Genomic DNA, 14,596 nt, shown 5'->3' on the forward strand with positions numbered 1-14,596 from the left:
TATATATATATATATATATATATATATATATATATATATAATAGAGCACATCTCTCATTGCTTCCTGCCCATTTTGTACAGGAACTCAAGGAGACATGTACAAGGAGGTACACTGTTGCATTGTTGAAACAGGGGAAACAATCAACTGTCTCTCTTGGTTGAGATACTAGAATCTAATCAGGCAAGAAGTTAACATCTATTTCATGCTGGGGGGTGGACACAGATGTCTCTCTTATTATTTTCTGTAATTTTGTGTGTGTGTGTTTGTACTGTGTATAATGAAAAAATATTTCCCCGCAAAAAATGAATGGTATTCTGCTTCTGGTAATATGGCATTGATGAGCTAATAGGAATAGGATAATAAGGAACTACTAGGCCAATAAAGGGATAGTTAGAACCCATAAAGGTAAACAAGGGCTGAAGTCAGTTTGCCTTTGAGGGCATTTGCCAATCCCAGAGAATCTGAACTGAGGTTTCTCAAACACCCTCAGGGAAGTTTCAGGAAATCATGTTGACATGTGAAGCCTAGCCTAGAACATAGACCTGGGGCCCTTCCAGTCTAAACATTCTAGAATTTCATAAAGCTTGTGTATGTATTCCTTTGATGCTGCTGATTCAGGTGATTCAAGGACAGTTCCAACATCATGAGAAGCCCTGTTTTATACCAAGCCTCTAGAAAGTCTTACTTTAAATCACAATATTAGGGTTACAAAGGAGAAGTTTGATATTCTTGGAGTGAATACCCAGAGACATGAGTTGCTCAGCACAATTGGTTCAAAGGAGAAAAAATAAACTATGAGATTGGATCTGACAGAAGGAGCACCTTCCTTTCTCTGTTAAGAAGGGAGGAAGGAAATCCTGTGATACATCTGTTTCTCATGGATTAGACTCAATGCAAATGGAAGAGTGTGGGGCTTTTATCTCTGAAAAATTGACCAATATTAAAAAGTAAATCAAAATGGAAAAATCTCCACCCTGTGTTTTGAATTCTATGAAGCAGGAAAAATAGTATCAAAGCAGAAACTTCCTTTAATGTGTCCCATGATCAACACAAATATAAAACTGGAGGGCCAAGTTAGGAGCCTGTATCTCAGGGGAGTTCAGATAAGTCCTTCCTCAAAAATGGCCTTCTGAACATCCCAGAGTCTGAAATTAAGACCCGCAAATGATGGGTTGAGAGCTACAACTGAACGCCAGGTGATTAAAAAAAAATCAGAGTCTATAAAAACCTAAGCATAATTGGCAGGTTTGAAGACCCTGAGAACCTAGGTTACAATTCATGATTTTTAATCTGTGAAGGCAAATCACCCCTAAGAAAAGGAATATATTTTAAGTGCTGAAGAAGATTAAAACGTACATCTAAAAACCTGAGAGTGTTAGTGCCAACCTGGATTGTTGAGTTCTTTAAATTTGTTCTGCAAACTTTAGTTCCCACTAAAAAAATCCCACTGAAAGTCAACCTGGTCTGTTGTATAAATAGATACTAGACAGAGAAAACATGTGTCCTACAACAAAACCGCATGGTTCCAGACAATATAAAATGTATTATGTAAATATCATTTAAGAATTGGATGTATGTTAAATAATTAGTACAACCCACTGGTATTAACTATTTCCCGCAAATAAAATTCCATCATAATTTATTAATATAGATGTAAAAATATCTGTTTTTATCTTGGAGCAACATCACCAAATACAAAGGTTTCCTAGCCATCATCCCTCCCAGTTCCCCACTGCCCCAGCCTCCCCTCTCTGCTTTCCACACACACACACACACACACACACACACACACACACACACACACGCACAATTGACCGTCAAATCTAAAATCTTCCAAACTTCTCTGGAGTTATAATATATATCAAGGCAACAATTTAGAGCAACTAAAATATTAATTTAAAAAAAGGGAGAAGAGCCACATTCGAGGCTCTTGCATACAATGACAACAAAAGAAATGGTGTTAAATTTTGGCTAGTAGTTTCCCTAACTTAATGTTTGGAATAAAAGGACTCAAGTTTCACTCTTTCAGCCCAGGTAAGAGAGTTTCAGAGGGAATCCGAAAACGATCTATTGAGAGTTTCACTCAGGTAATGATAGACAAATCAACGTTAGGCGAATTTCTGAGTCAGTTGTTTCTTACCGGTGGAGTCCAGTCTGTTAATATCATAAACTGCCTGGCTGTGAAACATCCAGAAGTGTCCATTGTTGCAGGAAAGAAGGCAGGAACAACATGGAACGATCACATGATAACCTACAATGTTCCCACTGAGACAGAAAGTAAATATAATTAGATACCACCTAATAACTGGCCATAAGCATTTTTATGTGCTAAAGTAAATAGATAGACCATATGAAGACCTCATTTCCTCCTAACAACCTCCATTGCTAGGACCTTTGGGATAGGAGTTACTCTGGTAATGTTAAATTTGACAGTGCTACTGCCAAATGGGAAAATGGTCTTTCAGTGAAGTGAAACAATACTAACAGCTTCTCCATTGCTTTGCCAGTATTACTTTATGCATTCTCCTTAAGCTAGCTTCTAAATGCCATGCCGTAGGGTCGTGACGTGTTCTGTAAAGCACCCACAACTGATGTGCTGTGCAGACACAATACATGAAATCAACTCAGATCTGTGGGTAAAAAGGTTTTTGCTATCCCCAGGACTGTAGCAGTGTAGGTTCTTCTGTGTTCTAGCTCTATGCCAGCACCTAAAACTGTTTCGACAGATGGAGGAGAAGGAAGACAGCACGAGCCCCTGTAAGCCAAACACAAGCTGGCTACTCTAATTTTAGTTTTGGTGTTTTTGAAGGAATTCAGAAATAAAGCAAATCCATAGCTTCTAGAGAAAGTTGCAAAAGTTTTTACTGTCTTCAAGATTATCCCTCTGATTATAAGTCCCTCACTCTTCCACAGATTTTTTTTCTTGAGGTGGTCACTATTAAATAGAGTGAATATACAGGGAATGTTTTAGCTAGTGCTTTAAAAAAAAATGACAACACAAATTACTTATAACTTGGGTTGTAAAAATTCTTATTATAGCTTGTTCCCACCCATGAGATGTGGGAGTCAGTCATTTTTGTGAGGCCCTATAAAAAAAATACTATAAAAGGTACCAGCCTACCTAAAATATGTCTTCTAATCATAATCTGTTTGAAAGGCAAACGAATGAAAGCAAGTTGTTCTTGCACTGGGGCTGACAGTTATTTGTAAGACTATATTGCAAGAGTAAATTCTATGGCTTTAATCATCATCCATATTCATTCACTCATTCAGCTTGTGTTTACTGAGCATCTACTATGTGCCAGGTACAGTTCTAGGTGCTGGGAATCCAGCATTAGACAAAGTCCTTGTTCTCATGGAACCAACATTCTAGTAGGGACACATCAGACTATTTTGCTCCCCTGTTAATCTCCTTCAGTGGCTTCCCATCGGCCAAAAATCAAAACAAAAAAACCCCTTCATACCAAGGTCTAGGTCTGTGCTATCCAAAATGTGGCTACTGAGCACTTGAAGTCTGGCTAGACTGAACTGAAGTGTGTATAAATAGAAAACATACACAAGATTTTAAAGACTAAGAATAAAAAATAGAATGTAAAATATTGCATTACTAATTTTTTATGTTGGTTACATGTTCAAACAATATTTTGGTTATACTGGGTTAAATAAAATATGCAACTTAAACTAATTACATTTGTTTCTTGTTTACTTTCTAAAACGTAGATATTAGAGATTTTATTTATTCATTTATTATTTTTTTAGAAGATTTTAAATTACATATGCAGATTTCTATTGGATAGCACTGCTCTAGATTATCTGGATTCTGACTGTATCTCTAATCTACTCATACAACTCTCCCTTGCTGTTCACAATGTCTCAGGCAAGCTGGCCATCATCTTCTTATTCCTTGAACATGTTAAGCTTCTTCTTGCCTTGGGATCTTTGGGCTTGCTGGTCCATCTGCCTAGAGCATTTTCCCTTGGGGTCCTTCTTATCCTTTTGGATTCAACTCCAATGTTACCTTCCAATGAGAAGACGTCCCTGACCATGCTATCTCAAAGAGCTCTTATCTGCTCTCCCAACCTCTATTATTCTCTATCACTTATTGTTATTATTTCATTTGGAGCACTTTCCACCCTACTCAATAACTTTTTTTTTTTTTTTTTTTTTTTTTTTTTTTTAGAAGGCTCCATGCCCAATACAGGGCTTGAACTCACAGCCCTGAGATCAGGAGCATGCTCTACTGACTAAGTCAGCCAGGCGCCCCAAACTTTCTTTCTTTTCTTTTTTTCTCTTTTCTTTTCCATCCTTCCTTTTTTTTTTTTTTTTTAAGATTTTATTTATTTATTTATTTGACAGAGAGAGAGACAGCCAGCGAGAGAGGGAACACAGACAGGGGGAGTGGGAGAGGAAGAAGCAGGCTCCCAGGGGAGGAGCCTGATGTGGGGCTAGATCCCAGGACCCTGGGACCAAGCCCTGAGCCGAAGGCAGCCGCTTATCAACTGAGCCGCCCAGGCGCCTTTTCTTTTCTTTTTTCTTTTCTTTTCTTTTCTTCTCTTCTCTTTTCTTTTTCTTTCTTTTCTTTCTTTCTTTCTTCCTTCCTTTCTTTCTTTCTTTCTTCCTTTCTTTCTTTCTTTCTTTCCTTTTTCTCTCTTTCTTTCCTTCCTTCCTTCTTCTCTTTTTTCTTTTTTCTTCTTGTAGGCTCCACTCCCAACATGGGCTTCAACTCATGACCCCAAGATCTAGAGTCCCGTGCTCCACAGACTGAGCCAGCTGGTGCCTCCGCCATACCCTATTCAATATCTTATTTATTTAAATATCTTACTGACCATCTTCCCACTAGAATATAATGTCTAAAAGCCAGTGACTTTATCTTATTTATTGCTGTGTTTCTAGGCCCATATCAATGACTCGCACATAGTAGAACTTTAATATATAGTTTGGATGAATGAAAGAACGAATTTAAATGTCATTAGCACATAAGAATTTGAATTATTAGGATTATAATTTATAACCCAAACCCCATTTAAATGTAAAAAAAATCTCAGTTTTCTTCTCTCTAAAATGGAACTAATAATTCTCAAGTCTGCCTACCTCTCATAAGATAATAGTAATAGTTTTCATCTGTGTTATAATTTATAATCTATTAAGCCTTTTAACATTCATAATACTCTATAAAGTAAATACAAAAGATATTTAAATTTCTATCTTCTTAAGTTAGAACCTTCTTAAGATATAATTAAACAAGGGAAAGAGGTTCAGGGGTTTAGAGGTTTAAGGAGTTTACTGGAGATCACATTGAGAGTAAGAGAAGGGTCCGGGCTCAAACCTGATTTTTTATGATTGTAACTCTATACGTTTTTTCCTCCTAAACTACATTGCCTTTTTCTGAAAATGAAAGCAGATATTTGTCAATGCACTTTGAAAAATTGTAAAATCATATACAAATGTGCCACGAGACCCTTTTTAAAAATTACTCCAAATAACAAATGGGTTTTCAATGGCTCATTGCATGGGTTATAACCAGTGCTCGATGCAGCCCACTGAACATTTCTCTGTGCTGCGTTGTTAACATCCATCTTCCAAACGCAGGGCTATCTAGAAAATCTTGCCCAAAATTACCATTTTAAACATGCGATGTCCTTCAGTTTACACTTGCAGATTTCAGTGAAATAGCATCTTCCAATGAAGTCCACTGCACTGGAGAGGGAAATGCGCAGAAATAATCAAGGCACTTTTAAAAAAATTGTAAAAAACACATATCATGTAAAATTTGCTAACTTAACCGTTTTTTAAGTGTACGGTTCTGAAGCGTTAAGTGTCTTCACATTGTTGTGCAATGAATCTCCAGACCATTTTCATATTGCAAAACTGGAACTCTATACCCATTAAACACCTCCTCATTTCCCTCAGCCCTCAGCAACCACCACTTACTTTTTGTTTCTATTAATCTGACTACTTCATATAGCACATATAAGTGAAAGCACATAGTTTTTGTCTTTTTGTGACTGGTAGATTTCATTTAGCATAATGTTCTCAAGGTCCATCCATGTTGTAGCATGCAGCAGGATGGCCTTCCTTTTTAAGGGTGAATCATATATTGTATACATATATCACATTCTGTTTATTCATTCATTGATGAACATTTAACATTTGTGTTGTTTCCATCTCTTGGTTATTGTGAATTATACTGCTGAAAACATGTGTGTGCAAACGTATCTTTTAAATCCTGCGTTGAATTCTTTTGGATATATATAAATAAATATAAGCACACACTCAGATATGTATACATATATATATATATATATATATGTATGTATATGTATATATATACACACACACACACATACACACCCAGAAGTAGGATTCCTGGATCATATGGTAATTCTATTTTCAATTTCTTTAGGAACTTTCATGCTATTTTCTGTAGCAGCAGCACCATTTTACATTCCTACCAATAGTACACAACGGTTCCAATTTTTTCATATCCTTGCCATTAAGTGTACTTTTGCTTGTGATTTAGCATGAATTTTGTAGGCCCAAAGAGCTGCAAGAGACTCTAAAGTAGAACAATAATATATTTTGTAAGAGTCAGTTAATACTTGTGAGCTTACCATAAATACAACAAAACTTTCATTTAAAAAATCTCGTGTGTTCATTAATTCATATACATCTTAGCATGTTAATCCATCACTGTCACAAACCCCTTCAAGGAAGAATAGACAATAGGAAAAAACCTGGTTCTATTCTAGAGTCTGGTCTAACTTCTAAGAATTCATATATCTGAGCCCTCATCTTATTGTTTACTACATCTATTGCAAAGATGAATGGGTTAATATTTTAAATTTGTGTGCATGTGTGCGTATGTGCTACTAAAAAGAAAAAGCACTAGCCAACAAATCATAGAACCTGTGCAATTGCAGTTTCTAGATTTTCTGTCTAGTGCTTTTTCTTTCTGCAACACACACACACACACAGATACTCAAAATAGTAACTCAGATATCTTTGCAGTAAGTGAGAGCTGTTGGCTTTGCCATTAGGCATGACTACACTTAAACTACTTCAGAAAAGTTTTCAAGAAAGGAAGAGTTCATAGCTTGGAGCAGATTTTTAAAATGTTCAAGTTTCTATCATTGCAAAGTTCATTTTAAATTGTTATGATTATTGGCCTGCTTCCTCTGGCTCTGTGTCCAAAGAATAGTCGTTCACCCATATTTTGGATAATTACTGTTTCATGCTAATGATAAAGACCCAAATTTTGAAAATTGTGTAAGGGGATGTATATGCTGACTATGGAAAGAGAAAGTACCTTTTAGAGTCATAAAAGGTATATTTGAGTCAAATAAAATGGCTATTATTCCAAATAGGTAGCAAATTCTTAAGGACTCTACCTACAAAATTGGGTGGTGTCTGAAAACAGAATTTAAGAGCATTTAATTATGCAAACAAATGCACAGTATCTGAATTAGTGGACGAGGATTGTTTCAGGGCTAAGTCTCTATTTCATCACATACAAATCTATTTCTCACTCATTAAGAGACAGATTTTTGAGAAAAGAACACTGACTTACACGGACAATGGATCTGATTCAGCCTGCCAATTGCAAATAGTGGCAGAAAATTATGAATATTTTTTGGCCTAAAACTTTATGGATAAAAATTAAGAACTTAGTGGCCTCTTCTCTCTACCAGTACAGAAAATCTTGCGCGACTTTACCTAGAGTCTTGGGTCTAGGTCATGGACTTGATCCAGTGAGATTAGCATGGTTGGGCAGGGCACAGCGCCAGGGATTCAACTTAAGGGATGTGGTCACATGACTGTAATTGAACTAGAAGCATTACATCAGGACTGACCACTCTGGCTAAACCACAGACTTTGTCCAGACAGTCTGCCCACTTAGTTATACTCCTAGGGGATCATCAGACTGTTGGGAGTGGCTGGAACACCAAAATGATAACCTCCTTGTTGACTCCCAGAGGTCCAAACCATACACTTTTCCCATTTAGTTAAAGGCTACCGTTGCCCGCCACTAGCATGACTTACTTGGTAGGAGGGATGTCTGTAGAGAAAAGGTCTATTTCAGTATCAGCCAGCAAAACAGCCTTCATTCCCCTAGAGCTGAGCACTTGTTTACAGAATTTGCAACACAGGATGGACACGCACCGGTCCTTGAAACTACAAGTGCTGGTAGACATGGCGTCCCGGGAAGGATGCAGTGTGGGATTTTGAAAGAGCAGACAAGAGCAGTTCCTTTCCTACTTTGATTCCCCCAGGTTAAAAATAAAATTGCGAGGTCTAGAGCTTTTCTAAGCCTTAAGCTGGGAAGGAAATGAGTTCTTCTCTGTTTTCCCGTGGGAGGGTGAAAGTAATATTTATTAAGGAGGAGCAGGGAGAAGCAGCAAATGTGGCTTTCCTTTTAACTTTCTGGGAAGAGAGTGAGGTTTGAAGTGGGGAGGCGGCGAGCTGCAAGAGACCTGGGGAACTTCTCTACCGTAGGCTCCCCAGCCTCGCGTCTAAAAGGCTCTACTCTTCAGCCCCCTCCCCCTTGGCAATTCCCTAAACTTTCTCCAGCGGCTTCTTTCCGTGAAAGCTCCCCTCCTAAGACCCTCCCTCGGAGCGCTCCAATTCCTCTCCCTAGATCGCCGGCCAAGCGTCCCTACCCACGCCTCGTCTTTGGAAATCTTTCTCCTCTTCCCAGGATCCAGAAATCCCCTTAGCTTTTCCCACCGGACGAACTCCGGTTTTCCTCAGTCCTCCCGGGACCCTTCTCCGCTCTGCTCGCTCGCGAGCCTCCGCTTCACTTCTCTCCTGGCAGCCCCCAGCCCTCAGCGTGCTGGCTGGCTCTCGCGCAGTTTCTCTCAGTCCCCCGTCCCTCAGCTCTCCCTCGTGCCCCCCGCCGGCCCCTTAGGTCTCCCTCCGAGCGGCCGCTCCGGGGCGCGCGATGGGGTTGGTGGGATGGGGCAGAGATCGCTTTTGGGGCTCAGTCGGCGCTGGGGTCTCTGTCACCGAACGCGTCGTTTTTTGCTCCCTCTTCCGCTCTCTGCCTTTCCAACCGGCTGTCAGTTTGAATTGCCGGCTCAGCGCACCGATTGGGAGAACTAGAGTTCGCCCGCGTCCCGCATTGGAAGGCTCGGGAGCCGTCCCCTGCTGAGATCTTAGTGGCTTGGAGACCGTACGCCCCGCCTCAGTAACGGTGCCGAGATCAGCTCAGCTTTCTGGTTGGTCGGGTTTGGCTCCGCCTCCGCTCTCATTGGCCGTCCCAGGGAGGTTTGGGCAAACCCTACTCCCGCCCCAGTGAAAGCGTCAAGGCACGCCCTTCGAGCTTCTTATTGGAAGACTTTCTACAGTCCCCACCGGTCTCTACTCTCTATTGGCTAAAATTCTCCGCAACGCCCCTCCTCTCTGCCCCGGTCCAATTGGTCGTGCTTTCTCTCAAGAGTTTGTGTTTGGCTGTTGGTTCCATCTTAACCCCGCCCATTAATTCTACTTTAGGGATCGGCAACCCTGGGATGAGCTTATTCTGTGACCACGCCTCGGTGGTGCTAGTCACACCCCCGAGTTTCGTCAGCTCCTCCTCCTCATTCCTGTCCTCCCGGGACCAGCTATTCCTATTGGCTACAGGCCCCATCGGTCGATAGAAAACGGGCGGTGATTGGTAAGGGGGTGGGTTCTGCTTCCCGGCGGGGTCCTGCGGAGTTGGCGGAGGCTCCTCAGGGGATTAGGGGACCGATCTGCGTAGAAGCGGGTGGCGGGGAAGAGGGGAGGAGATCTCTGAGTGGGAAGCGGAGCCGGGGGCCCGAGACCCGTCGCGTCAGAGCCAGGTAAAGGCTCCTTCCCTCTCCCCTTTCCTCTTCCCGACCGCCGGGCTGGAGCTCTGACTGAACAAACCCCGGCAGGGGCGGGAAGGAGAGGGCGCGGATGCTGCTTGCGGCATCGCCTAGCCGTGCCGCCCGGAATCCCTCAGACCCCCTCCCCCCGACCCTCTCCAAATCTTCTAGTACAGCCCATAATACTTCTCAAGATTGCATCTCTCTCTGCCCTTCACCGCACAGCTTGGGACTCTGCCCTGGGATTCTGCCGCCGCGAAGCCCGCACCCAGCCCCCTCCCCAAGTCCCCTGCACACGGGCAGCCTTGGTCCACTTTGGGGCAACCGTCGCTGGTATCACCCGTAACCATCGGCTACCCTCTTCCTCTGTCTCCAAGCCGTGGCAGACAGCCGGGTTACAGCCCAGGACCTAGAAGGATAGTTGTTCCGCACTGCTTCCGGGGCTCTTGCCCTGTCCCAGCCCCCGGCCCGCGTGGAATGGCTCCCATTACGCACCCCCGTTCCCAGACCCATAGCGGGTCCCCCAAGTTGCTAACATCCTTTCGCTCCATGTACATCGTGGCCCACGGTAGTCTCCCCCCACGCCACTCCCTCCCTAGGTAATCTTTCCTGTGCCCTCTCTCCACCTCCCAAGCGTGTGCTGAGGCTCCAGTTATCCCCGGCTGCCGTGCAGTCTCTGGACCCCACCTCAGACCCCCCTCCCCGCTTCCTGCCCGCCTGAACCACCACGCCGCCTGGGCTCCCTCTTCCTCCCGGCGCGGGAAGTGGGAGACACCGGCGGGAGCCACCCCCCCCCACCGCCTCCTGACCAGGAGTGGGTAAGGGGCGACCAAGGAGGGAGGGTAGCCGCTGCGGCACGGTGGGGAGCTAAACGCCCGACTCTGCGCTCCCGCTGCTTCCCTCCCGCCTCTCGGGCCTGGGCCAGGGCGGGATTTCCTCCGGCACCTCCTGGTACGAGGAGTCGGGACTGCGACCCTCCCGACCCCCCTCCCCCAGCCTGGGTCTGGGTGCGGTATCTGGGATCTCTGGGCATGGGTGGCAAAAAATATCGGGGGTGGCATTTAAGAGTCACTCTCGTCCCTGGCTTGGGGGAGGCGGTGGCTGCCTTCCGTCCCCCGCCCCCGGGTTTTCCCGACTCCGACCCTAGCCTCTAACCCGTTTCCTGCTTCTGTCGACCACATTGTTTTCCTGGATGTGCCCCGTGCCGAGCAGGCTTTTTCCTGCTTGTCTCCCCCCACCCCCCCCAAACATTTTGCTGCCAAGAGAAGCTAGTAACCAAAAACAAAACAACTGGGAGGAGGGGCGGGAGGGAAAGAAAAGTTGTGCCCGTGTGGCTTGTCCCTCCCTGGCTTTGATCCCTTTTGATGTCCAGGGAGTTGCCCCAGCCGGGGGTCAGGGGCCGCGTCGGAGCCACTGCCGAGAGTGCTCCCTTCGGCTGGCCGCTGCCCAGCGCTGGCGGGGCTCGGAGGCCGCCGAGGTGCCGCAGTCCCCGCCCGGAGCCCCGAGTTCCCGCCGCAGTCCCCACCCGAAGCCCGCGCAGGCTGCTGCTCCAAAGTGTTTTCTTCCAGCCTTAAAACGAAATCCGGAGGGAGCTCCCTTCCTCCGCACCTCGCCGCGCCGGGCTCTGTGGGCCGGGCGGTGTTTGGCCGAGATGAATGAGCCCAGGCCGGGCTTGGAACGACGTCCCCTACCCCACCCCCGCCGCGATTAGGATCTGCGCTGGGGCTGATCGCCCCCTCCCCTTTTCCCTGCATTTACAGGCGAGTGAACCGGAGCAAACGACTTCCGATCCAGTCTGCGCTGCTGCGGCACCCGTTTGGGATTTGATTTGCAGCATCTTCAAGCCTGTGCAACAAAAAACCGCGAAGCACGCCCAGCCCTCCCCGGCACCCATATACGCACCCACTCCCTCCCGGGGACACAGCTGGGCGCGTCCACACCCCCGCACCCCCCACACCATGTTGTGCGGAAGGACTTCCACTCCCTGCCTCTGTCGTTGATGTCAGACCCCAGGCCAGCCTCCGGGCGCTGCAGTTCTCCCGGCTAATGCTGAGGCTGCGGCTCCGGTTCTAGCACAGGAACCAGCCGCCGCCGCGCCCGGCCCCAGCGCCCACCGTCTGCATGTGCCCGCCGTAGCCTTCTGCCCAGCCCGCAACCCGCGCTCCCCGGAGCGCTGGAGACCACCGCGGGGGGCCCCTTCTGCCCTTGGGAGAAGCGGTCTTGGAGGTATTGATTTCGGTGGTTGGATTTTTCCCGTGGATCTATCAATTCACAATTTGAATTTGGAAGAAAGAAGGAAAACATGACGTCTCCGGCCAAATTCAAAAAGGATAAGGAGATCATAGCAGAGTACGATACTCAGGTCAAAGGTAAGGGCTTTGAAAAAATAGCATAATGCATACGCTCTGTGGACCATTGAGGCGTGTATTTCCACCCGGATTTGCAGGGTGTTCATTTCTTTGGGTGGAGCAGGTGGGGGCAGGCTGAGCCCAGAGGTGGTTTCATAGGTGGGTTTGAGGCTCCGAGGGATGGGCTGCGCCAGGGGCCACAGGCTCTGGAAAGGAATTTTCAGAGTGGGCTTTAGGTTTGTTCCTGAAGGGCTGACCCTGATTTTGGCAGCCCTTTCCCCCCAGGCTAGGTAGGGTGGGGGGAGGGGCGAAAGGTTCTTGGAGAGAGAAAGGCGGCAATTTGCCTCTGGGTGCCTGGGTCAGGTTTCCTTGAAGGACAACTGAAATCTGACAGGTGTTCGGGAATTTATTTCTGAGGTTGAAGAGGAGTCCAGGTAGAGAAACGCAACCTTGAGAAGGTATACCATTTGGGGAGCCCCCGGAGAGGCGGGGTTTTTTCTGATGCACAATATCAAAAGGTGACATTTGCTATGGTATCTGAGGCAGAAAGTCTGTAGCCACCTTGGGTGCACCTTGTACCTGCCAGGTCTCTGGTTGCCTTGCATTCAATCAGAGATCAGAGTACAGAAAGAATAAGGTCATTTCACAGCCAGTCTCCACCCTTACCTAAACATGAATGGAGTTGGGATTTTAGGGTTGCTGGGTGGTGCTGATTCTGGAGAATGGGAAGACATAATTGTTTAACCCTTCTGTGTTGTCACCTTCTGCTCCAGAATGCATGCTTTTAAAGGGCCACTTCCTTCTGCAAAAATGGGAAGGGTAAAGCAAAATGTGGACCTGAGAAACCAACTGACCTGTCTGCATGTTTAGTTGACTACCTGACTTGACGCATGAATCAGAGCCCTTTCCCAGACAACCTTTTTTTAACCAGTCATTCCCATAGGAGGGGTTTCTGCCTGTTAAAGAGCCCCAGGATGTGTTTGTGCAAGGCACTGGTCCTTCCTGGCCAGCCACTGGGAAGAGCCATGTGCTCTAGCCCATTGAGGCTTCAGCTGGGGAGTGGGAGAGGTGGGTGGCTTTGGATGTTACACCACATGGTTGGAGCTCTGGGTTTTCCTTTGTTTCAGAGTACAGAGGGAGGGGCCCCTCCTTCTTTCCCTGCACCAATGCAAGGAGACCTTTTCCTATCATAGAGGACTTGGGAAGGGCCATGTCTCCCTTCTAATGATTGCCCGGGGTGGGGATAGTAAGAGCTTGAAATGGGCAGCTGCCTTATCTCTTGGAAGGTTGGAATGTGGTTTGAAGTCCCCATTTTTGCCTGTAGGATCTTTTTAATGTCATCAGCTTGGTCAATGCTGGAGGTGCCCTAAGGGATCTTCTATCAACTTGGCTGCAAATATTGGTGTGTTTATTACAGAGATGGGGGAGTTGATTGATTGATAGCTTCAGTTGAACAGGGATTGGGAGAGGTGTGGTTTTGAGTTATAATTGAGGTCTTGGCCTCTTGTCACTGTTCATAATCTGGGCCTGTTTTCGTAAACAATAGGCCACTGGTCTCTGTGTCCTGTCCAGATGCACTGTATTCTGCTCCTGGAATCCCCCTTGCCATTTTAACCAGATATGGCACTCTTATTTTTATACACATTCTATTCTTAACTGTTACCAGAGGGAGCATTAGTAACTTTGACTTTCCCAGATTTCTCTCCAGAAGCACGCCATTTGACTAAGGTGCAAAGTGATTTTACATGTTTATTTTTTGGAAGGTTCAGGGCTGATAGGTGTTAATAGAACCTTGTCTGCTGATTCCTATTGGTGAAAGATTTCTCACGAGTGTCTCAAAATTGAACACTTGTGTATTTACAAACATTGCTCATTGAGATGATGTAATGCAGTTGGCTATTCGGGGTTTCTCTTCAACCTTGCCGCTAGCAGGGGACTGTTTTGCTTTGCTCTTATATTTTCCACTGACACTCTTCAGGATCACAGAATTTTATAGGTGGCCGAGCATGATGTCTTACTCAGAGAAGGTGCCTGATAAGAAACTGATTTAAATGATTTAGTCCCTCATTTTATAGCAGAGGAGAATACTGAGAAATTAAGAGGCTTGTCCAAGGTCACACAGCTAGGTGGTGGTAGTTGAAATGAGAAGGAGCTTACGGAACTCCAATTCTCTGCTTTATTCTATTCCTATTTACTATGAAACATCATCTGACCAGAGTAGGAAAAAAAGAAATCCTTAATAAGCCCAAATCTGTCCATGAATAATGGTAGTAGTAGTAATAATAATAATGGATTACATTTTGGGTGCTCATGATTTTTCAGCTGGTCCCAAGTGCTTTATATCAGTTGTCTTGTTTAATTCTCACGTCAGCCTGAGTTATTTTACCCCGTATTCACTGCATGAAGAAACAGACTTAGAGAGG

At 45.2% G+C, this 14,596-nt stretch overlaps 2 protein-coding genes across 10 annotated transcripts in view; one reads left to right on the forward strand and one right to left on the reverse strand.

Moving 5' to 3' along the window:
* Positions 1–9,113, reverse strand: part of FAM72A (family with sequence similarity 72 member A) — an 11,899-nt gene extending 2,786 nt beyond the window's left edge. Inside the window, exons 1-3 of one of the 2 annotated variants that reach the window (XM_002928426.4) lie at positions 8,042–9,112; positions 5,621–5,698; positions 2,142–2,266 (exon numbers count right to left, since the gene is read on the reverse strand). In XM_002928426.4, coding sequence (XP_002928472.1) covers positions 2,142–2,266; positions 5,621–5,698; positions 8,042–8,193 — 355 coding nt within the window. In that variant the 5' untranslated portion in view covers positions 8,194–9,112. Of the gene's footprint in view, positions 1–2,141; positions 2,267–5,620; positions 5,699–8,041 lie in introns of both variants that reach the window. The other variant, XM_019809180.2, reaches the window with a different exon arrangement.
* A 400-nt stretch (positions 9,114–9,513) lies between these two features.
* SRGAP2 (SLIT-ROBO Rho GTPase activating protein 2) overlaps positions 9,514–14,596 on the forward strand; it is a 225,482-nt gene continuing 220,399 nt past the window's right edge. For 7 of the 8 annotated variants that reach the window (XM_034667154.1, XM_034667157.1, XM_034667156.1 and 4 more), the window contains exons 1-2: positions 9,663–9,819; positions 11,586–12,194. In XM_034667154.1, coding sequence (XP_034523045.1) covers positions 12,128–12,194 — 67 coding nt within the window. In that variant the 5' untranslated portion in view covers positions 9,663–9,819; positions 11,586–12,127. The other variant, XM_034667155.1, reaches the window with a different exon arrangement.

This window comes from Ailuropoda melanoleuca, chromosome 8 (assembly GCF_002007445.2).
Source record: "Ailuropoda melanoleuca isolate Jingjing chromosome 8, ASM200744v2, whole genome shotgun sequence".
NCBI lineage: Eukaryota > Metazoa > Chordata > Mammalia > Carnivora > Ursidae > Ailuropoda > Ailuropoda melanoleuca.